This window comes from Electrona antarctica (assembly GCF_951216825.1).
Source record: "Electrona antarctica genome assembly, chromosome: 19".
NCBI classification, from domain to species: Eukaryota; Metazoa; Chordata; class Actinopteri; order Myctophiformes; family Myctophidae; genus Electrona; species Electrona antarctica.
Genome location: NC_136800.1, coordinates 33,797,289 through 33,821,844, shown reverse-complemented (window position 1 = coordinate 33,821,844; position 24,556 = coordinate 33,797,289). Strand labels below are relative to the sequence as shown.

General features: G+C 42.3%; 1 protein-coding gene across 1 annotated transcript; it reads right to left on the bottom strand.

Annotated features, from left to right (window-relative positions):
* Positions 1–1,940: 1,940 nt before the first annotated feature.
* On the bottom strand, positions 1,941–24,202 carry LOC306943121 (zonadhesin; the record flags this gene model as incomplete). Its single annotated transcript, XM_079529323.1, has 26 exons — positions 1,941–1,978; positions 2,884–3,052; positions 3,608–3,737; positions 5,127–5,491; positions 5,647–5,803; positions 6,226–6,434; positions 6,659–6,775; positions 7,614–7,698; positions 11,691–11,947; positions 12,407–12,547; positions 13,057–13,119; positions 13,214–13,298; positions 13,426–13,682; positions 13,832–13,969; positions 14,752–14,811; positions 14,983–15,051; positions 15,244–15,303; positions 15,614–15,879; positions 16,704–16,999; positions 18,440–18,847; positions 19,250–19,446; positions 19,580–20,132; positions 20,941–21,344; positions 22,400–22,615; positions 23,880–23,932; positions 24,138–24,202. The coding sequence occupies 26 exons, from the start codon at positions 24,200–24,202 to the stop codon at positions 1,948–1,950; spliced, it is 4,851 nt and encodes a 1,616-aa protein (XP_079385449.1). The 3' UTR covers positions 1,941–1,947.
* Positions 24,203–24,556: the final 354 nt, after the last annotated feature.

The following is a 24,556-nucleotide window of genomic DNA, read 5'->3' as shown; positions in this document are numbered from 1 at the left end:
TAAGGGATGTATTTGAGAGGGGTAGGGGGAGTATGCTCTCGTTTGAGGAGCTGGTCATTAAATATGATATCCCTCGCAAACACTTCTTTAAATATCTGCAACTGAGGGATTTTATTAGAACTAATCTGGATCAATCCATGCTGGCCCCATCCATGTCTGTGCTAGAGAAAGCTTTGGTTAATGACCCATTGGGAAGGGGGATAATATCTGATTTTTATGCTCTATTGGTTGACTTTTCTCCGGAGTCCTCGGAAGATATAATGCCTGGAGAACAGATATTCAGGAGGATTTAACAGTGGAACAATGGAGTACGGCTTGTGCACAAGCTCAATCCCAGACTGGGAATACTCGTCTAAAACTTCTACAATACAATTGGCTTATGAGAGTGTACATCACACCAGTTAAACTTATAAGTATAATTGTAATATTCCGGATGTATGCACCAGATGTGGTGAAGATAGAGGCACATTGTTCCACTGTCTATGGTCCTGTCCAAAATTGATGGAGTTTTGGGGGAAGGTCGGGCAGGAAATACAGAAGATTTTGTCAATAAATATTGTACCAGAACCAAAGTTCTTCCTGCTCGGCCTATATCCAGAGGGACACAAGATAAAGCGTAATGAACAAAAGTTTATAGATATGTCTTTTACAAGCTAAGAGAGTGATAGCGTTGACCTGGAAGAGGCCAGACAAACCAAGTATTACACAGTGGTTCAGGGAATTGTCTTTATGTTTAATTTTGGAAAAGATTACATACATTCTTAAGGACAAACACGAAATATTTCAGGAGGTGTGGGGTCGTTTTCTAAGATATATTAAGAACAATAATTTTTCACATTTAATGGATGAAGCTGAATAGTAGTGCTGTTGTTGTTTTTCTTTTTTGGTTATTGTTGTTTTGCTTTCTTTGTATGAGTAATTGTCTTATAATGTTCATTGTTGTTTTTTGTATATTTGTATTGTCATTTGTGTGGAAAAAGGAAAATCAATAAATACATTGTTGAAAAAACAAATGTCATTCCGTGGATATTAAAGATAAATATACATTCAGTTGGATGCAGATGTGACAAAAATACATTGTTCATTTTCAAATATTCAGAAAGGAGTCATGAGAGAATATAAGCTCTGAATAAATAGTAAACGTTTGGTAGTGACACATACACACACGTACAGTACATTGTTTTACTTAAAGGACCACTTCACCAATTTTCAACTTCTCTTCCTATAATTGGTCCTAACTAATGTTCATGATAAAATACCACCATTTTTTCCTACTCAGTCTGTGTCTGTGGGCAGTTCAGAAACCCGTCCACCAGTGACATCATCGGTGGTGAATCCAAGCTAATAGAAACGGCAGGCTTTCTTTTCCTGAAAAGTTGCAAATCAATGCAAAAGTTGAAGCCATCGTTCTCACGATAATAAAAATCTAAATATATTTTAAAACAAATCTTGTTTAAAAAAAAAATCTGCCTAATGATGATGTCACTGGTGGACGGGTGTCCGAACTGCCCAAAGCTCTCCTATGAGACACAGACTGAGTAGGAAAAAATGGTGGTGTTTTATCATGAACATTAGTGAGGACCAATTATATGAAGAGATGTTGAAAAGTGGTGAAGTGGTCCTTTAAGTGCTACAACGTTATTAATTATTTGTCATACTGCACTATGAAGCATTTACAGAAATAAACATTGGGATTTACAGTAGAAGGTAGAAGATCAAGAAAGGAGTGTTCTTTACAGCAATCCTTACTATCCTTTGATGTCACTTTATTGGCCTTTAAATGCACTTAGTTTGAACATCAAATATTTGAGATGACATCAAGTAGATACAGTATGTGCAAGTTATAGTAGGAAACTAGAAGCATTGTCTTTTATTTACTGCAGTGTTACCATTGTGTAGACACAATTGTCTCTAAATATGTGCTTTGTCATCTTTGGCAAGCCAGTCTCAAGCGTAGGTGCGCATGGGTGACGTTCGCCTAAGGAAAAAGAACACCACCAATTAGTTTGATATTCTATATATAGATTGAGAAGAAGGTTTTCATTGTCATGGTTGACACATGCCCTTCTGCTGTCAAACAATAAGCAATGTGTCAACCCGGCTTAGTCTTTGGTTACGGAAGCAAGCACATGTTACATTAATAGAAAATGCATGTGATCCTGTGATTGTGTGATCAAACATCGACAAGCTGCAATCACATTTCTTCATTTGTTGGATTTTCATAAAATATCAACGTGAAAAGATTTGAGTTGACTTGTTTTTTTGGTTAATTTTTGTTTTGTTTTTTTTGGTTAATTTTTGTTTTGTTGTTTTGTTCTTGTTTTATATACTGCAATGATGTCTTCTGGATATTCTATATCTCTTGTACAATGTTTCATTTTGATTTACATAGGTAGAGGCCTCGTATAAGCCCCTTGGGCTTTTTTGCCTCAGCCTAGCACTTTACCCTTCTTATATTTATATGTTCACTGTGTTGTTTTTTATACTGTGCTGAATAAATAAATACAAAATAAATACAATACAAATACAATTAACTGCAATCCTTAAGATTGTTCATATCCTGGGTAGGACACAGGATCATGTTCCAAAACATTTAACTGAAGATCCCCCATGAATGTGCCTACCATTCTACTGTTTAGCTATACAACGCTCACTTGGGAAGGGGAGATATTTCCCTTTTGAGTTTTATGCAATACCTCTTCTTGTCAACCAGTGGTCCTACCCGACCCGTCACTGCAGTTGTGTTAGTTATGTTGTAATGTACATACTCTACCATATATATTATTGGTTTAAATGTTTTATTCACAATTTTTAATGGATTGCAGCTTTAATACGTGTCATGAATATGGTTTTATGAACCTGATTCTTTCATCGGATCAATACCTCCATATGATGTTAATCGAGTCCTCTGTCACTCTCCAACTCTGTCCAAACTCTCTTACACTCCTGGCCTGGCTGCCGTCTGGTTTCATCCAGTCGTTCTTCTTTTTTCCGTCAAAGTTTCCACACAGGCCTCCCACCTTCCTCTTATATGTGTGTGGGAGAATGATCTCTGCATATACAACATACCAACATCATGTCATTGATATGATATTACATATTGTTCATGCGCATACAAAACATCAAAGCATTAATATTTATATTAAAATATTGACATTATATATGCCGTTGATAGAGAGTACAAATGTTATCAAAAATCATTGCAATCGGTTGTCAGTGAGTAATTTTTAGTGTTGTGTCTGCAGGTGGGGCTTGTCTTGATGCCATTAGATGATTTTACGATGAAGACAAATGTATAGCCTCATGTTTAAACATTGGACAGTTCAGTGCCTGGTGGCACAGCCAAGGAGTGCACTGAGTCCCACTGTCTTTCAATATTGTTAATATTTGGTTAAAAGTTTATACCAAAAAACGTTAAATGTTTTGAATATCTTTTTCAAATAGTCAATGTATGGTATATCGGTGGTTCAACTACTTTAGTTTTGATGCTATATTAACACATTTTGCACGTGACCCCCTAGAACTCCCCCAAGGACCACTGGGGGTCCCTGGACCCCACTTTGAGAACCACTGTCTTGTTTATGTTTATATAGACTCCATGCTTTACCTGCTCTGCTATTTCCATCAAACTCTACGGACAGGCCAAAGTCTGTTGTCAGGTAGATGCGTGAGGAACGCTCCTTGATCTTTAGACCTCCAGCCGGGGAGACAGGGGGAAGAGTTCTCCTTCCATCCACCTAGAGCCAAGTCACATTTTTAAAAGTATTATTTTCTTTTTGCTCATGCATAAAGTGAGTGGCAAATCGAGTGGCAAAATTAGTTGAATGTCATTTAACGTCGTTTAATGCAATCAGATAGGACTTTTGTGTTTGGATTTACAGTGTATGGCCTGTCAAGGCCAGAAAGTATTTTTTTGCTACTCAGTAGGCGTTCCCTCATAACGTCTGGGTACAATAATTGTTGCTGTCGGATGGAAACCTTGTATGTAAAGCTGTAAAATAAGTAACTTTTCAGCAAATGGTAGAAAGAATTGCTGAGTTACAATGGATCCAATGTAACTATTATTTAGTCACAAGACACTTTCACATTCCCCCTTTTCCCAAACATAGCAGAAATAGCAAACCTACAAGCAACATGTTGCAATGCGATTCACTCTCTTGTAGGACGAACTAGGCCATTCATTTATAATAAGAAAAACATTCCAATTCAGCAATAATAAGCAACAACAAGGCATACATACTGTATATCTGATTCAGTAGTATTGTACATGTTTTCTGTCACCCTGTGGTGGGCACTGATAATATTTAATAGCATTATCTGACATTGTTGGGAAGATTAATTACGCCTACTTTTAGCTCACTACCATTGGAGCGTCATGAAATAATTATTAAGATTCATATTCACAAATATTATTTCCCCCCAAAGCCTTTGCACATTTATAAGAATTCCAACAGTTTTGTATCAAATGAATGCATACAGTATTTTGTCAAAATGACATGACTGTCTGTCAAGGTAAGGCAGAAGAGCAATAAATATTAAATGCAAAAATAATATACTGTATATGATGGGTTTTGCTATTTTCTTCTCCCAATGGTACTGTGTCATCTGTCTTATCATTGGTTTATCTTTGCTGTTTGCTCTAGCTAGGGCGATTGCAGTGGATAGTGACACACACACACACACACACACACACACACACATGCGGCATGCCAACAGGGAAATAAACATGACACATCATAATTTAGTTCTTAGTGTTCCGGGCACCATCACTATCGTAAAACCTTCCAGAGATAATTTGAAGGAGCAATGGTTCTTGCCCTCAGCGCTGGGGCAAATGTTTGTACACGGTCTGAAATATGATAACAATATCCCAAGATATTGAAATACATTCTGCACTGCAGTGAAATGCTCCAGAGGAGAGTTTGGGTGAAGGCAATTACAATGCAACCTCAATACTTTAGGACAATGGAATTTTTTGGATATCATAATATTGTGATATGGCATATAGTAAGTGTTGTCTTTTCCTGTTTTACACACTTAGGCCGTATTTTATACTTTCAAATCTGTTCATAAATGTTTAAACATTATTACATTTGATTGTGTCCATATCTCCCTGGCCTACTTACGAGCAGCCTCCTGTCCTTCTTGAACTCCACAGTGTGATTGTAGACTCGGATCTTGAGCTCTCTTAGCCTGTGGTGGTCATCATTCTCCTCACTGCTGTTGTCTTCCTTGCTGTTGCTATCTCTGCTGTCATCTTCATCGCTGTCGCGATCCCTGCGACTGTCATGCTCTTCACTGCTGCTATCGTGGCTGTCCTCGTCGCCGTGATCGCCACCACTGTTGACGGCTTCCACGTAGACCTCTTGAAGGTTCTTTGGCAGGCCGGTGGTCTGGACCAGCACGTACGAGTGCTTGCCCTCGTACACGTACTTCATGTTATCGAAGCTTCTGTACTCGGGGTCACCGTTGATGGTGCACTCACTGAAATCTGTCGATAGGTGAGGGAACGTGTTTAACGTGTCTAACCCTAAACCATGCCATTAGGATAGATTATTGAATAAGGTACGATTTTTAAAAGTTGTGGGGGGCAGCGGGGCCAATTGGAAATGTTTTGATTCAGTTTTTGTCAAAAGGAGATTGTACCTGTGGACTGGCAGTAATACTGGCCCTCCTTGTTCTGAAGGCAGACAGCATCTCCGTCACACTCGCCTTCGTCGTCACAATCAATCTCCCCCAGACCATCGTCTTCCTCACATTCACATTTGTGACTGCAGTGGTTTGTGTACCACACCTCGCCAAACTGTAAAGAAGAGCAATCAATATGGACTTAATGCTACAACTGCATACTGTCTGTGGATGACTCAACTTATTGTTGAATAAAACATCTGTTCTCTGGCTTGATAAACTAACGACATTCCGATTCTCAGATGGCCTCTTTAACCAGTACTCACAGCCAAAATCACACTGTCTGTGTTTTCTTGGACACGCCTATACAAGCACTCTACTCTACTCTACTTCTGCTGCTGCCCAGAATAGTAATATGTTTGTAATCTTGTAATTTCCTTTGGCAATGAATTTGAGTTTTCATGGTGTTGTATGATGTATGAAGAGCTGTTTGCACTGTACACTGTACTAGTCAAATTGTAAATGTAATAAATAGTGTTTCTCTCAGTGCTGTAAAATGAGATGTTGGTGCCTTCTGTTAGTCATTTTTGAACTCACATGATGTGTGTTGCCGTTCCTGTCCACACAGCCACACTGTTGGACAGGCACACAAACTCTTTCTTTCAGCACAAAGCCGTCATCACACACACATCCCTGCACACAAGGTTCATCCTCCCTGCAGCCAGGATGGCTGTGCAAGTGGTTACAGGTGGGCTGACAGGCAGGCATACAAGTGGTGTAGTGGCTGTTCTTTGGGCAAGAAGGTGCTAGGGAGAGAGAGCAAGCATGAGACAGAATGAGTGAGAAGAGAGAAAGGAGGAAACAATAAATAATAACTTTACTCTGGTCTCGCTTTTCCCCAGCTTCTGGGAACTGAGATTACTGTTCTTGTTGACATTATACTGCCAATGGCTTATGGTGAGGATGGTGTCTCTATACTGTCCACATTGCAAATCTCTTCATATATATGGTATGTAAATGTAAAACCTACTAGGCTCAGCTGTAGTAGGAGGCTGTGGTCTTCCTGTAGTTGGAGGCCTTGGTCTCTCTGTTGTTGGTGGTAGTGGTCGAGTAGTGGTTGAGGGTTTGGGTGTGGTTGGGGGTCTAGCTGTGGTTGGGGGTCTAGTGGTTGGGGCTCCAGTGGTTGGGGCTCCAGTGGTTGGGGCTCCAGTGGTTGGGGGTCTAGTGGTTGGGGGTCTAGTGGTTTGGGCTCCAGTGGTTGGGGGTCTAGTGGTTGGGGGTCTAGTGGTTGGGGCTCCAGTGGTTGGGGCTCCAGTGGTTGGGGCTCCAGTGGTTGGGGGTCTAGTGGTTGGGGCTCCAGTGGTTGGGGGTCTAGTGGTTGGGGCGCCAGTGGTTGGGGCTCCAGTGGTTGGGGCTCCAGTGGTTGGGGCTCCAGTGGTTGGGGCTCCAGTGGTTGGGGCTCCAGTGGTTGGGGCTCTAGTGGTTGGGGGTCTAGTGGTTGGGGCTCCAGTGGTTGGGGCTCCAGTGGTTGGGGCTCCAGTGGTTGGGGCTCCAGTGGTTGGGGCTCCAGTGGTTGGGGGTCTAGTAGTTGGGGGTCTAGTAGTTGGGGCTCCAGTGGTTGGGGCTCCAGTGGTTGGGGCTCCAGTGGTTGGGGCTCCAGTGGTTGGGGCTCCAGTGGTTGGGGCTCCAGTGGTTGGGGGTCTAGTGGTTGGGGGTCCAGTGGTTGGGGGTCTAGTGGTTGTGGGTCTTGCTGTGGTTGTGGGTCTAGCTGTGGTTGGGGGTTCCGGTCTAGTTGTGGTTGTGGGTTGTGCTGTTGTAGAAGGAACCACAGGCTTCTCTGTTGTACCTGGACCAGCAGTTGGGGGAGCAGGGGTTTCTGGCTTGGCCAAATCTATAATAAGATGTCAAAATCATCACCATCATTGTTCTAGTTCATATAGTATTTTGTACAAACATACTGGAGTGGAATACTGTATTGCACTCACCAGCACAGAGGCCACGGTGTAGAGATATATCATCTATGGCAACATCCGACTGGTCAGTTGAACCTCTGCGTCCCTCAAAGATGATCTAAAATTGGATTGTCGTAAGTATAAAAACAGTTCCAGGAGTACCAACAATTTAAATAAATTGTGACAAATCATTACATGACCTGGACACTTGCTGCTAAGCCTATTTCAATTCATAAACATTTTAGCAGCATGTTTTCAGGATCAAACAGTTCTACGTGGCTGGTGACGGCCAAGAAAAGAACAGTTACAGGTCACACACCTGGAAAGGTCCAGTTGGGGTGAAGTCCACCTGAGCCAGGTGCCACATATTTCCTTGGTTATTCCTTGTCCCCCAAACAGAACTGGCTAGTCCGCCCTCGAGCAAGTAAGCATGAAGGCCCATAGTATCAGCTGAGCCATACATGTGGTACCAGAACTGTAGACACTGAGGTCTGGGGTCAGAGCACTCGGAGCTCTGCAGACGAGATGTATCTCCCCAGGTCACACTGCTGGCCTCGATGTACATGTAGTAACCATCTAGACAAGTAAATATCGACAGGTTTACTTCAAGTAAAATACACTATTTGTACTTAATCATGACTGAGCATAACTAGGCAATAGGTCGCAGTTAACTATGAAACCTTGCGTTTATCAGAACACATGTTCTGATAAATGCAAGTGCAACGTTTTGCTTTCAATACATTCTCAGCTGAAAATACATCTTTGCAAAACAAATATTTATGCAATTGATTCATTAATTAAATTAACACTTTAAATAATACATAATGGTGGATTTTCTCCAGCAACACTTTAATTGTAAAATTGAGCAGACGACAACTGATAAACTGGGCATCAGATACCCGTGGAGAGAGTGGAATATTTTTAGGTAATCTTCCTGTATGCGAGTTGGTCTATACCAGAGTATGACCATGCTATAAATTGTAGAAATTAAATGACATTAGCAGTCAGAAAGTTCAGCGTACAGCCAACTAAGAGCATTTTGGCATATAAAAATCATATACATTTGATTCACTTCCTTGTTCATATTTATACTTTGAACCTGTTCACTTGAGAAATGATGAGTCAAGTTGTTTGCCTTTGCTTTTGCTTTAAGCCATGCATTTAACTGCTGTCAAATTATTTTGAGAGCATTCCAAAACCAGAGCAAGTGTTGTGCATGAGCTGTTAGGCTTGATTAAAATGCCAAGACTAGCCGTCCTGAGGAGATTATTTTTACTGTCTTGCGCTAGTCTTCGGCAACTTAAATGGAAATTGGTAAACTGCTACTTTATTCACACACCTGACAGGGCTGGATTTCTAGCCTTTGGGACTTGCCAGTTTGCTAATGCACATCTATGTTTGTACTTGTTTTTTTCTACTTTAATTCTGTTACTGCACTATAATTGTACAGTATATATGTTTATGTGGAAGGCAGCCAATATTGCCTAAGACAAATTTCCCTAAAAAAAACAATCTATTGTTTCTGCAAAATTGAATTAGCACTTTAGGACTTTGGACCATAGACCTACTCTTAGACCTATACACCTAGCATTTACCAGTAAACAACAGTTAATAGTTTTGATAAAGTAATTTATTTCCAATACAAATGTACACCATGACTGCACAATAATACCTACCTCCTTTGGTGTGGTCTGAGGAAGGCCCTGTCAGCATCGTTGGGGTGGATCCACTATACCGTGTCCAGTCAAATGCATCAGTCAATTGCTGGCTCCATTCACACAAATCTCCTTCAAAATCACAGTTCAACCTGCAGACTGAAAAGAAGAATCGTGAACATAATTAGTCCTGTCGGATAGTTATTTAGGAAAATATATATATATATAAAAAAACAAGCATGTGGTCTGCTTTAAACTGTGTGTGGCTTAGACCAGTGGTTTTCAAAGTGGGATCCTTGAGTGCCAGGGTTCCATGGGATCCCCAGCAAAATGAATTATAATAGCATCAATATAAGTTTTACCACTTTATCTTTATTTAATACCGTGCTTCAGCTATTCGAAATTTCGAATATAGCTAATCGACAAGCTCACAAAGCATTGCATAGTGAGCTTGTGGATACTCTATTTTTGTGACATTTTTAAATTAACAACATAATTTTATTTCTCTTATGGGGGTCCCTGGCGCACGCACGCACGCACGCACGCACGCACGCACACACGCACACACACACACACACACACACACACACACACACACACACACACACACACACACACACACACACACACACACACACACACAGTGGGGTCTGCAGCCAAATATATACAGATATGGGGGTCCTTGACATGGAAACGTAATGTCTGAGAAACAATGGCTTAAACTAGAGGTTGCAGCTCTACGTGGCACAGCAGTAAATATTTGGTTCTTGAATCACATCGGAAACCTAACCAATTTTATCTGAAAACAAAAACAAACAATTAAGAATGACTCAGTCATAATTGCCAGCGGCAGCAAGCTGTCTATTATGAACAGCTATAATCAGTTTATGTGCCTCAGCCCCTGCCTCAGCTCACAGCTTCACATCGTGGCCTTCAGAGTATGGGTTTTATGCCGTTCAGACTATGGGGTTTATCAGGTATCCAGAGGAAGAGAGAGAGATTGAGAGAGAATAGTCGTTTAGAGTTTACACTAAATGAAGTAGGAAGGCTAAAGTTTAGTACTAAAACAATGTAATTCATTAGTAAACAATATCCTGAATTGATAGGACTACTATCATTGGTATTCACATACTCACCTTTTTATCATCATCTAGCTGACCATTTCTTTGCACAAAATAATTTGATCACTTTGGGAAAGAAATCTAACATCTGTGGGTTTGACATACTACACTGATGAAGACAGCATGTTTGAATAACGATGAAGACATTGATGAAGACTTTTCTCTGCGGCGAGTTGGTAAACTGGCGAGTTCTCCGGTATCCGTTTAGCATGGGTAAGTCTCCCATTGGCTTAGGAGGCAGCCAATCATGACTAGGTCGCTACTAAGGTTGCTAGTAGAGGTAGATCAACATGTTGTCCAGCCGCCTTGCAAGCAGCTGGCAAAAAGCAGGTCCTTAAAAGCAGAGCTCCTATATTGAACTGTCACACTACCTGGATGTGGAGCTATGGGTCTGTTATCTGGAGTTGTTGCATCCACCACAGGAGGTGTAGTTGCAGTCACTGTGGGGGGCTCAGCTGTAACAGGGGCCTGTGTAGTGGTTGTCTCCGAAGGACGTGGAGGTGCAGTGGTGTCAGGTTTAGGAGGGATGGGCGTCACATTCAGATCTGTAAGGGTATAACAACTGCGTTAGAGACCATGCAAATGTTTTGCTTTACTTGGCAGGATGAGAAACTGAGAGTATGACATAAGAGAAAAATGGCCACATATGGTGAACTACTGTAGGTAGGCAGTTGCAATATTTCTTCACGTACACATGGTGATGGTGAGAGCAACTAAGGTTTGATGAGTGATTAATCTTTATGTGCATGGTTCTCACCAGAGCATCGGCCATGATAAAGTTTCACATCGTCTATCGCCACGTCGGACTGATCGTTGGAACCTCGACGGCCTTCAAAAATGATCTGGATGGACACATTGATTGTTTTCAGCATTAGCATAGCTGACTGGTAATACATTTAGAGGAAAAGGAAAAACTAAATAAATGTCCTTTTCCTGAGTCATTTTGGCATTTGTATCTACATGGGACAGACATTGGCTGACAGTAGTAGTGACTAAATCATATTTAGAGTAGTGGTCACACATTTATCTGGAATGGTTCTTATCTGTAAAAAATAAATAACTAAATAAGGAATGCATGAAAAGTTATAGTATGACCACTCAAACCTGGGCCTCAACCGTATAGCTAACATTCAGTGAAAATACCAGCTCTATCTCACAATGCGTTTGTAGACCGGATATTTTCAGCAAAGGAATTTAGCGTCTAACGAAAACAGAAGGTGGCCTAGTAGTATAGAGCCCTGGGGGTCAAATAAGAATAATAAGATTGAACTGGTTTAATATCTGAATCAACCAAAGGAAGACAGTACTTTGATTACCAGTGCAGTGAAGCTTACCTGGAAAGGTCCAGTTGGGGTGAAGTCCACCTGAGCCAGGTGCCACATATTTCCTTGGTCATTCCTCTTCCACCAAACAGTGTCGGCTAGTCTGTCCTCGAGCACGTAAGCATTGAGTCCCATAGTATCAGCTGAGCCGTACATGTGGTACCAGAACTGCAGACACTGAGGCCCGGAGTCAGAGCACTCAGAGCTCAGCAGACGAGATGTATCTCCCCAGCCCACACTGCTGGCCTCGATGTACATGTAGTGACCATCTAGAAGGCAAGTAGAGGGAAATTGAACACATACAGTACCAGTTATTCATTGTCGTTATCATCAAAGGGAATTGTGTTTCGGAATAAGATAAATGTATTGTTTCAGCATATGATCTCAAATGTGAAAACTCAAATACACTGATTTGTAACCTCTTTTATTTATTTCCAGGACCCTCAGTTTGATTTGCATTAGGTCATGGACACATTTTGATACAAATGATATATCTAGAACCACAAGCTCCACTGTAACATACTCAGTGTTTGGTTCCATTTTTATTCTCCGATTTACAGAGGCATAAGGGGGCCATATGGTTCTATTTTATGCACTCAGGGTTACAGACCATTATTGGTCTGTAACTCTGAGAGTGCTGGGAACCCCCTGGGACTACCCCCCCCCCCCCCCCAACGGTCCTGGTCCCACATTCAGAACCAGTGATCTAATTAACCTGGAGACTGTACTACCTCCATGGGTGTGGTCAGCAGACGGCCCGGTCATCAGAGTAGGGGTGGAGCCACTTGCCCACGTCCAATCAAAAGCATCCGTCATCATCTGACTCCAGCTGCAAAGATTGCTGTCAAAGCTGCAGTCCATGTTGCAGACTGTGAAAGGAACATTAGCGAAATATTAACATGAGTCAAATGTCTTGACCTTTCAGTCTTTTATCTAAATGAAGAACCCAGTAATATGTAACTTCAATTTCCTGTTCAAAATGCAGCTCAGCTATTTGCTTGGAAGAAAACAAATGTTAATTTGTAACCTGTTTGGATAAAGCAATAGATTACATCATGCATGGGCAACTGGTGGCCCGGGGGCCACATGCGGCCCCCACCTTCACTTAATGCGGCCCCCAGGTTAATATCAGAATACTGATATATTATTGATTTCAGCTGTTACAATTCCAAACCCGCTTTAATTACTTCATGACTAGTATTAAATGACTAGTACTTAATGACTATACTCTCAATACGCCTCTCAGACATTATAAAATACCCGGTAACCTGAGACCTCTTGTGGCTTATTGCTTTATTGCATAACCTTAATTTCCCCTCAAAATTGATAGAGAAACCACTGACAGTTTAAAATACAAAAATAAATCCTGTGTGTTTACCTGCTCGTGGGGCAATAACTTCTCCAGATACTGAGGGAGCATTGACCAGGAAAGAGGAACCAGCTAGAGAACAGACAAATATCAATTATATGAGTTTTGGCATTTTACCCCCTTTTTTTGCAACCAAAGACATGTTTTCTTATTAGGACATTCTCACCTGAGCATGAGCCTAAATGAATGGAAATGTCATCTATAGCTATGTCTGATTGAGAGTCAGAACCTCGGATTGCCTCTATTATGACCTGAAACAGGGAATACAGGGAATTAATTAAACACTGAGCCAAATCACCCACCTTCATGCATGAAAATCATCTTGTATTGTGATCACATATTATTATTCTATGCACTGTAATGGAGAATAGACCTTACCTGGAAAGGCCCAGAGACATTTATATCAACCTGTGCTGCCCGCCACACTGGTCCTTGGTTGTTGCTTCGTGACCATTTCTTGGTGACAACCCTGTCATGGAGCTGGTAGATATTGAGGGTCATAGCTGTGGCTGAACCGTACATATGGTACCAAAACTGCAGGCAGACGTGGCCGGTGTATTGGCACTTGGCACTCAGCAGACGGGCTGAGTCTCCGTGGACCACACTGTCACCCTCAATGTACATGTAGAAGCCAGCTAGACAATCCGGTGACACACATTTATATGGTAAGCTGCGTTATCACAAAACGTGGAGCGAATGCAAATATAATTGCAAGGATAAAGGTTACTGTTTTGTACTATGTACAATTTCTAGAGTAATCCTGTAGCCTAGCATTGTGTCTTACTTCCAGTAGTATGGTCTTGGTTGGGCCCTGTAGAGTGTGATGGGGTAGCGCCTGACTGTCTGGTCCAATCAAAGCTGTCCTGTACAAGCTGTCGCCACCCGCCCAGACCACTGTCAAAATTGCTGTTTAAGGGGCAAACTGTTGAAAAAGCAAAACACATCGAGATGTATTATTAAAGGAGCATTCAGTGATTTGAGTGATTTGGAGAACCACCCAGTCCGCCCTGGTAACAAAATGTGCACATGCACGCTCTACAGTGGGGGGAAGTGCAACAGGCCAACAGCATGTGCACGTGCACCCCACTCGATCATGATTGGAGGAAGGCCCCTCTCATCCTGATTGGATGAAGGCTTTGCCACCCGCCACCAAAACTGAAACTAGGGTTTTTTGACCACAGGGGCTCACTGGGGACAGGGAGGAACTCCTTATATGGTCAGCACACTCTATAGTAGGGAGGATTATCCAGAAAAAAAGAAAAAATAAGTGATATTTAGATTAAGTCAAATCACTGAATATACCTTTAACCCACTTTTTGCAGAACAAGTGTTTTTTGTATCCTGATGACTGCTCATGTCTGTCTACACATGACAGGATGGTCAATAATATACCACAGATTAAATGACAATACTTGAGTGTATTCTTTTAGTTGAATATTCCTTAAAAGAATCCTGCACAGAAGTTAAGTAAAACGTAAAAATGGTCCATATCTATAGTAATAATAAGGCTCTTATTATCATATTACAGCCTGCAAATTGGAATAGAGTTTTACAATAATGTTTGTATTGCATTCACCCCTTTGAGGGAAAACAAATCCAACAGTGAATCCTGAAAGTGAATTATGGTTTTGATTGCTGTAATCAATATTGTAGTATTGTTCATTTCATTTTGAAAGCAAGCTTCCCAACTCTGCCTGCGCTTACTGGTTTGGTCGGGTGTGGGAGTGGGAGTGGGAGGGGGCTTTGGAGTTGTCACAGGAGCAGCTGAAAGAAATAGAGGGAATCAATTTGATAGTGAACAGAGTTATTTAAAGATAACAGTAGAAAAGTAGATGGAATCAAGCGATATGAACTACTGCATGTAGAACAGAGTTGATTGATTGCTGTAATCAATATTTTATTGTTCATTTTATTTTGAAAAGCAAGCTTCCCAACCCTGCTTGCGCTTACTGGTTTGTTCGGGTGTGGGAGTGGGAGGGGGCTTTGGAGTTGTCACAGGAGCAGCTGAAGAAAAAAATAATGAAAAAGATCTGTTATTGAAGGTATCAATTTGACAGTGAACAGAGTTATTAAAGATAACAGTAGAAAAGTAGATGGAATCAAGCGATATTAACTACTGCATGTAGAACAGAGTTGATTGATTGCTGTAATCAATATTTTATTGTTCATTTTATTCCCAACTCTGCCTGCGCTTACTGGTTTGGTCGGGTGTGGGAGTGGGAGTGGGAGGGGGCTTTGGAGTTGTCACAGGAGCAGCTGAAGAAATAAAATGAAAAAGATCTGTTATTGAGGGAATCAATTTGACAGTGAACAGAGTTATTACAAGATAACAGTAGAAAAGTAGATGGAATCAAGCGATATGAACTACTGCATGTAGAACAGAGTTGATTGATTGTTTGAATTGTCTTCAATTGCTGCTTGCCGTCAGTCAGTGATTCATTTATATAAATTTGTCAATCAAGGCCAATTTGACTCACGTACGTACATAACTCTATTGGAGATGGGGATATGAGACTGAGTCTACTGCTCCTATGGCAGTTATCAAAGCCCAAATTCAGATGCTTACCGCAGCCTGTACCAGTCTGCCAGTCACGTAGCGTCACCCCTGCCACCTGGCAGGCCGCCACGTAGGACTCCAGCGACTCGCAGAAGGTGTGTTGGTCCCCCTTCGTGGCACAGTAGTCGTACGCACAGCTGTGAAGGTAGATTTCTGGGTGCACAGTGTCATGGCAGGGACTGAAGCCCTCCCCAAACAGTATGTTACACTCATTGTAGGCCTTGTCCTCCTCGTCAACACTGCAGGGCCTGGGGTCAGCTGGATCGGCGATGCAACTGATGAAAATGATAATGAACTTTATTTTTCATATAGCTGAGTTACGAAGTGCTTCACAAAACAAACGACAAGCAACAAACACACTGACCTGAGTGCCCCAGGGTTCTATACTCCCCTTTACCCTCTACACACCAAGCCCTGTTGCTGAAAATAGCCGATCTGCTACCTCGGCTATTTTCCTTGTATATTATGAAATGCAAAGATCAGCAATGCTATAATGTTCTGGCTAAAACAAAAAAAACATCAAAGAAAAGTAAAACACGACTTTAAAATAATGAAAAGAACTTGGCATAAAAGTAAGTCTTCAGAAGTGATTTAAAAGATGACACTATTTTTGATAGCCTTAAATCTTACGGTAGGGATTTCCAAAGCCTACTATGCTTGGGTCATAAAAGCCTGATCGTCTCCAGGTAATGAGGCTAGTTTTATCTATCTGAGGATATAAGCCTGTGCTCAGGCTTATAGTGGACCAGCATAATCTAAAATGTAACTGGAAGGGTTGCAGGGCTGATTGCATAAAACACATTAGAGAGGAATGAGCAAGCGTGCAATTATTCTAATTTGACAAAAAATAATGCAGTGGCAAGAATCTATGAATTTTATGGTTGACGTTTGAAGCAAGTGAGGTGAGTTGTTTTATTGATTATCCACACAAGGACGACTATAACGGTATTCTGCATTTCTGCCTGATTGCCTTCAGTAACTATTTTGTTATTAATCATTATTTAACCAGGAAGTCATCTTGAGATAATCACAGAACAGGGGTGCTGAACTAAACAAAAACACATCTAGTCTACTGAAATCATGAAGTCAAGAAACTCACAAAGTATCATCCGTAACCCTCCAGCTGTTGCCAAATTCGACTGGCCCAGAGGCGGTGTTGCTCCCATCAGGCATTATGAAATCATCACCCTGTGCACCATTATAGGTTCCACACAGGCCACACATCTCCCCCATGTAGCACTCATCCACCTGCAGGAACAGCCTGTTCTGCCCGTCTATCAGCACCCTGAGGCCAAAGTTCGTCTCCAGGACAACATATTGCTCCTTCTTGAATACCTTTAGTGAGCCGTATGTGCCATGGGTGGAGTAGGGGAGTTCCACCCGGCTGTTATGTACCTAGAGAGGGGTCAGTTCACAATCTTTATTATTTAGTTATTGTATAAACAACTCGCATAACGGAGTGTCTTTTCTGCTGCAGATGTTTCAACCGTGTTGGCCTACCTACTGGTATACTGTTGAGCAGTATTTAATACAGGGCACTGGAGTAGACTTGATAGCAGGGCAAAGACAAGTGGGTCAGCTATATTCCAGTTTGTGTCTTGTGGTAAAATGGATTATACTCTTTGCACTGACCTATACCATACCATACCATACCATACCACCTTTATTTATATAGCACATTTAAAAACGACAACGTTGTACCAAAGTGCTTTACAGTAAAACATTAAAAAACACAACTTCATTGAAAAACCACAAACATGCACAGTGTCACATTAAACATCAAAACATCTCATACTGTGCTTGGAAACCCCAAGGAATAAAGGTAAGTCTTGAGGCGTGATTTAAACACCTGGAGGGTGGGGGCTTGTCTTATGTGCAGAGGCAGCTCATTCCAGAGCTTGGGAGCTGCCACTGCAAAAGCTCGGTTCCCTCTGAGCTTCAGCCTGGTTTTAGGCACCACCAGGAGAAGCTGGTCAGAGGACCTAAGCGTCCGTGTCGGAGCATAGGGTTTCAGCAGTTCAGATAAATATATGGGTGCCAAACCATTTAGACACTTAAAGACAAAGAGCAATACTTTGAAGTCAATCCTGTATCGCACAGGAAGCCAGTGGAGGGAGGCTAGTACAGGGCTGATGTGGTCTCGCTTACGTGTGCCTGTAAGTAACCTAGCAGCGGCGTTCTGGACTAACTGTAGTCGAGAGATGGAAACCTGGTTTACGCCAATATACAGGGCATTACAGTAGTCAAGGAGGGATGTCATAAAAGCATTAATTACAGTTTCAAACACAGAGCAGGATAGACTAGATTTAACCTTAGATAGCCTCCTAAGCTGGAAGAAGCTCTTTCTTACTACCTCATTTATCTGTTTGTCCATCTTTAGGTCAGAGTCGATTTATGAGCTATGGACCGTTGGAACACATGTGGATTAATTTAGATTTTATGGGAAATTTAGAAGCATTCCTCTCTAAACTAAAGGAATATCTATGCCAGGCTGGGTGGCCTATCCAGGGCAGCGTAAATTGTGTTTTGCAGCGTCAGGAGGACTCACGGTAGCTGTGGGGTAAATAGCTAACAAAACAAAAAAAACAATTTTGGCCTGGCAGAGATAATAACTTTCCTTGACTGACATTCTGTAGAAAAAGGCCAGGAATGTAATGTAATTTTCAATAGTTATTTTCCCACTACCAAAGAATGAATAATAAATAATGAATTTTGTTCATAGACTGCAACACTGCACTATACAGTATGTATGAGACTAAGCATAATTTGTGCATCAGTGGTCAGTGGTCTTTGACAGAAACTGGGTGATACATTGTGAGCTGTTATTATGCTTACCAAGACATTCCCATTCTGATTCAAGGTGATGTGCAATCCATCCACCTGGAGAGTCACAGCGTCCAGCTTGGAGCGGGATAAGGTTTCGTTGGTGGGGTTTACGTTGCGTCCGGTCACAGTAAACTGCACCGGCCCGTGTCCTACGTACGGGTCCGTGGCACATGTAGTAGTAGCCAGGGTGTATGTGCAACCCCCCTGGAAGCTATAGGCCTTCCTATCGAAGGTGATGTAGTGTGGGTCACCGTACACGCGGCAGGTAACGGGTCTGGAAGCGAAGCAGCCCTTGGCCCCTTCCTTCGTCTTGCAGACTTCACTGAATGCACATTGCATTGGGCTGCACTGGACGGTGCCATGGCCCATGCACTGACACTGGTGGTCACACTCTCCAGCCACAAATGTTGCTCCCCGCTGGATATGGAAGGAAGACGTCAATGCTTAATGGTTTCAGCTGTCTGAGTCTTCTTCTCGGCAATAATGTTGTTCTAATCCAAACACATTTGGGGATGTTATGCTGAATGTAAACACACTTTTATACCCCAGGTTTGTAAATTGACAACTCTTTGCAGCATTCAATGCCACAGTCAAGTGCAATATTATGTTAATATACTTTTCGATGCTGCAGAAATAGCTAGGCTGCCCTAATATTACTACTGTCCTTGCATATAATAATGCATTTTCATTTCTACATTTCTGTATTTGATTTAGCTGCATTTCCTCCTATTTTTGCAGTCCACTGAAAACAACCAATTCAAATGTATTGTACTGGAAGACATAGAAGGCTTATAAGCTTTATTCTGGTGGTTCAGTTACCTCATAGTGTTGTCCATCTGCCCAGCAGCCACAGTCCTCTGCAGGGACACACTTCCCTCCGCTGAGTTTGAAACCAGGATCACACTCGCATCTCTCCTCACAGCTGCCGCAGGCCCCGTTCATATCCAGGCTGGAACACACCTCAGGACAGCCTTCAGCACACGAGTTATAATGGCTGTGCTCGCCACACTCCAAGGCTGAGGTTACGAGAGAATGGGAGAGCATGGCGTTTAGTGGACTCAGTATTGTTACAAGCACTATCATCATCACCATTACTGTCATCAATATCATTAAGCTGTGAAATGGAAAATAATAAGATAAGAAGCATACGGCAGATAGAGGAGTTCCTCCAGGTGGTCACAGCGACTCCAGCCTGCTGGCATACATCTGTGTAGGCCTGTAGGGTGTCACACAACACGCCCAGGTCCCCATGGGTGGCACACATCCCCGCCACACAGCTCCTGAAGTAACTCTCCGCCTCCAGCACTGATAGGCAACCTGAGAAAGGCCCAGTCGCGGAGAGGAGGCCGCCGCAGTAAGACTCACTGGCGTAGTCCAACTCTTCTCTGAGGTCACACGTGTGGGGCACGGGCGTGGCCTCGCAGGGGGCTCCTGCGGCCCACCAGCTGTCCGCCAAAGCCGTAGCATCTGGAGCATCTGAGCTGTCATGGTAGTCGTCTTCTCTGCGGTGGTTAAAGTTTCCACACATGCCACAGACTTTACCAGAGTAAGCAGCTGGCAGCGTGATGTGGACGGCCCCATTATTGTCGTATGAGATGGAGAGATCAAAGCTGGTTTCTACCGTGACAGCAGCCGGGTTGCCACGGATCTTGACAGCACCTCCTTTGAGACTCAGCGGGAGCTTTTTCCAGATGCCATTTATCTAGAAAAGTGGAATTGGAAGATCTTTCAATTTTCTCCTTCTCGTACTCCTCGGGCGCCGCCATACGTGTGCATTATGAATTTAAGTCTGACAAACTTGATAAGCATTGCAGTTCCACAAAATGATGCAACCACATCCAAGTTATGATGAACTCTGGTGGTTATCAGTATAACCTGTGTTTGACTGATATGATTGTGCTGATTTGTGCAGATATGGGGGCTAAGCCATCATTACAGCACATTGAGATTACACGTTGTCTCTCCGTAGTCTCAAATTAATCATTTGTTTACAGAATCGTATGTGTGTGTATATATATTAGTTAGTTGCTGCGAGAGTGAGGTCTAGCCAACACCAACTCGGGATTCCTGGATCGCTGCTCTCCACAAATTCCTATCCAACATCAGGTTCTTGAGCTCTGCAGTGTTGTTAGCCAAGCTATCGCGCCGCAGCACGTCTACATAGGTGGTACGCTTCTTTCTCCTCCTGACTTTGCCCTGGGTTGGCTCCCAGAGTCATATATATATACTGTATATATATATATATATATATATATATATTTAATTACAGTACAGCGATTTCTAAATTAGACTCAAATTGATCTATAGTTTCTTGGCTACCACCCAGTAATATCAAAACGTCCACTTGCTTATTGGTCTTGAACTTGGTCTCGAAAAATTGATGCATACATAATTAAAAAATCTATCTGCGTTTCTTGATTATCACTTTACTCAGCACTGACGGAAGAAATCATAATATACATAGCTTATTCTTAAATTGAAAAGGTATTCCCCCTTTTTAAGAAACTCACCATGGCCCGGTGAGTCTGCGCCTTAAGCAGGGACACGCTGAGGTCCCTCAGCTGCACATTGACCTGCTGGATGATGGGTAGAGATGCGTTCTCCCTGTGCTCGCTCACCACCTCCACGCTGAAGCGTGGCAGGGCCTCGCTGGGCGAGCAGGTCCTGGTGAGGACGTAGGTGCACGGGACCGAGAAGCGGAAGAGAGCCCCGTCGAAGGTGCTGCAGTGTGGCTCACTGTGGACGGTGCAGGTTGCTGCCGAAGCGGCGGCGGTCATGCTGGTGTCGAATGTTTGCGGACCACAGGTTTGGCCTTCCGGGCACAGAGCGGGAGAGCAGGACAGCCGGCCGCCAGCACACACGCAGCGAGTGGACTCCTCTGTCCAGAACTCTGAGTCGGATTCACACTGGTTTCCTGTGGCGGAATGGCAATAGTAGGCACTGAGTATACAATGATCATAAAAACTAAACTAAAACCATAAAATAGGTCTCGGCAGCATCTTTATTACATTTTAAATAATCATTATTGAGGTATTGTGGTGTATTGAGCTGGTAAGATATACAGTTTTCCATATTGGTATTAAGCATACTGTATAATCCGTATTATGTACTTTATGTTGACAGCAAATGTAATCACAGAAATGCGCCGTTGGAGCTAGGCCTAGCTAAGTCCTTTTATTGCCATGGGTGTGTATAGGGCTGTCAAACGATTAAACGATTGAATCAGATTAATCACAGCTTAAAAATTAACCATGATTAATCACCAACTATAATTATAAGAATATGCCATGTTCTTCTGTATATTGTTGTGGGAATGTAAAAATAAATGACAGAAGGCGCATATATACATTTAACATACGTATGTATGTTTTATTCCTTTTAACAAATCCAGTGTGATAGGATGGTGTCTCTGTCTCTCACCCCGTTGTCATGCCACTGTATGTGATTTGAGCCGCTGCCTACAGTATATGTAAATTGTGCAGCCTTTATGACAATCACTGACTCGTGTTTATTCCCCATCCAGATTAGGCTAGATAGTGCAGAGTGGATGGGATTATGGGATGTATGGGGCGGGTCATCCAAGCATGCATTCATTGCGTTAAAAGTTTAATTTAATTAATTTCACAAATTAATTAACTCAGTTATTCTGACAGCCCTAGTGTGTACCTTTCATAAGGCATTTCCATGGGCATAGCTCATAAATCATATCAACGAATAAATAAATCATCAGTCAATAATTAAAGAGAACATCATTTTAAGGTTGAGGTGAATACTCACCACACAAGCCTTTTCTTACTCCTATTTGGTCCAACATTCCCTGTCCCTCCACAGACACCCCCTGGACACCTTCAAATGCAACCTGAAATAAAGTCTACTGTTAGATGCACTTTATTATAATTGACACAGACACACTGTTAATCAAAATGTACAGCTCAGGATTTCACAGTGTACACTTTGCTACCTGTGTGCCTGTTTCAGCGATGGACAGGGGAATGAACACTTGTTTCCAGTCGTCCCCGTCAAGGGCCGGCGACATCCAGATTACTGATTGTCCAGCCGTGCCTTTGAGTAGCGCTTTCAGTTCTGATCCGTTAGCTGCCATTGGCACGCGGTACCAGAACTCTAGGCAGGCTTCGCCTTGCAGCATGAGAGCACTGCTCTCTAAAGATGAATTATCTGCATCATCTATAGGGGGTGAAAGAGGATTTGATTATGCATGGTTATTGATTCCATATACAGTATACCCAGCACATATACCCTCACAACAAGTTGTGAGCTTGTAGATTGTCAGCATGAGACACCATCGTACGGCAAAGCTTTTCCAACTAAATTCCAACCCATTCACTTTTTCGTTATATTAGCAAGAATGTCAAAAACGCTCTCATTTCCCTCTTACTGAAATAACAGCAGAAGTGCATCTGTTGTGGCACATTATAATTAGTTGCTAAGTAGCGTGAGTGTTTTTGAGCCGCTAACTGTGAGACTCAAGTGTAGGCCCTCTTACATTACTTTGACTGCCCCCAGGAGAAAACCAGGCAATAAAAGATTATTACCCTGCTTCAGATCAATTAGAGATATGGCACGGACACAATAACAGCACGCCTACAGATTAGACTGGAACTGTGGACTAATGTTCCATGCTCTGCTGTTAAGAATCCCCTCCACAAAAAGAAACAGTGAAAGTTAAAGGACCACTTTACCACTTTTTGCCCACAGCCCTCCTATGAACACAGAGTAGAACATTTTATCATGATTATTAGTGAGGACCTATATATGAAGATTGACAAGTGGTGAAGTGGTCCCTTAAGGTTAGTGTTAAAGTTAATGACGTAATTTCTCTGTCCTGTCGGTGACATGTCGTCAATAACAACGTCCTGTTGCCTCGTAACGTAATGTAATGTCTGGCACGTTTTGCAAGATGTTCTTGTAGATTTTGTTTTTTCATCACTGTAATGTTGTTCGCCTGTACCTTCTCTGTGGGTTCTTGTCCAGTCACAAGATGGGCTGGCGTCACCGTTGAGGACGCACTTTGTAACATATTCTATGGAAGTAAATGAAAATATAATGAAACAACAAAACGGAAACAAAACATGTCTGTCTGTCTGTCTGGACAAATAATTTCTTCCCCACATGTAAATACAGTTCTATGAACAGCACTGCTGCCTGGTAATAAGCATAACAAATTATGCAGACATGTTTTGTCCAAAGTTTACTGTTGCAAAACATACATAGGTAATGTGGATGATGCCAAAAGTATCAACAAAACACTGCAACAGCACATTATGAATAAGTCTGATAAACATCCAGTTTATTTCAATGACTCATTCGTCTACAAAAATAGTCATAGAAATACTTACAAAAAGCAAATACATAAATAAAAACACGACAATAAAAAAATTAAAATAAAGTAGACCCTAGCATTTTTTCAGTCCTCCACTGTAAACAGTACCTGCGTTTGCTCTCCAGTGTGGGAGAGTAATTGACAGGTTTTCATTTTCAGTTCTGCGAAAAAGAAAAGGCAACATGAATCAGAGAGGTACGTGATTCTATTTATTATGATCAGTGGCTGACAATCGTTCAATCGTTCTAGAGCATAAATAATAGTGCCGTTTCCAGTCAATGAAACAAAACCTTATTATTGTTTAAATGTAATGGTGAAAACAAAACAAAAAACACTTTCGTTTAGTTTAGTTCTGCTGAGACCCACCTGCTACCAGTGACTGCCAGAGACAGACAGAGTAGAACCACTGTGGCCTGCAGACCTCCTGGCATGGCTAATACCTCAGTGACAGCTGCCCGGATATACTCCCCTTAGTAATAGGTTCCCTTCAGGGTGCTATTAGGGAGCTTCTCTGTGGAGGCACAGCTTCTGTAACCCCCGTACAGGTACAGTAAGTGTGGGAAGAGGCTGTTCTGAAAACACACAGCGATCCGGGAAGGGAGTTTATATATGTCGTCCACACCTGACCAGGTATGAACAGTGGGTGGGAAGAGGAGGACTAGGGGGGGAAGTGGGGGTGGCTTGACGTCAAATACCACAGAAGTGATGATGGCTGCTGCATACGGTAAATAGTGGTATCTGATTCTGTATCGTACCTAAGGTTAAGGTTCAAGCTTGTATCCATT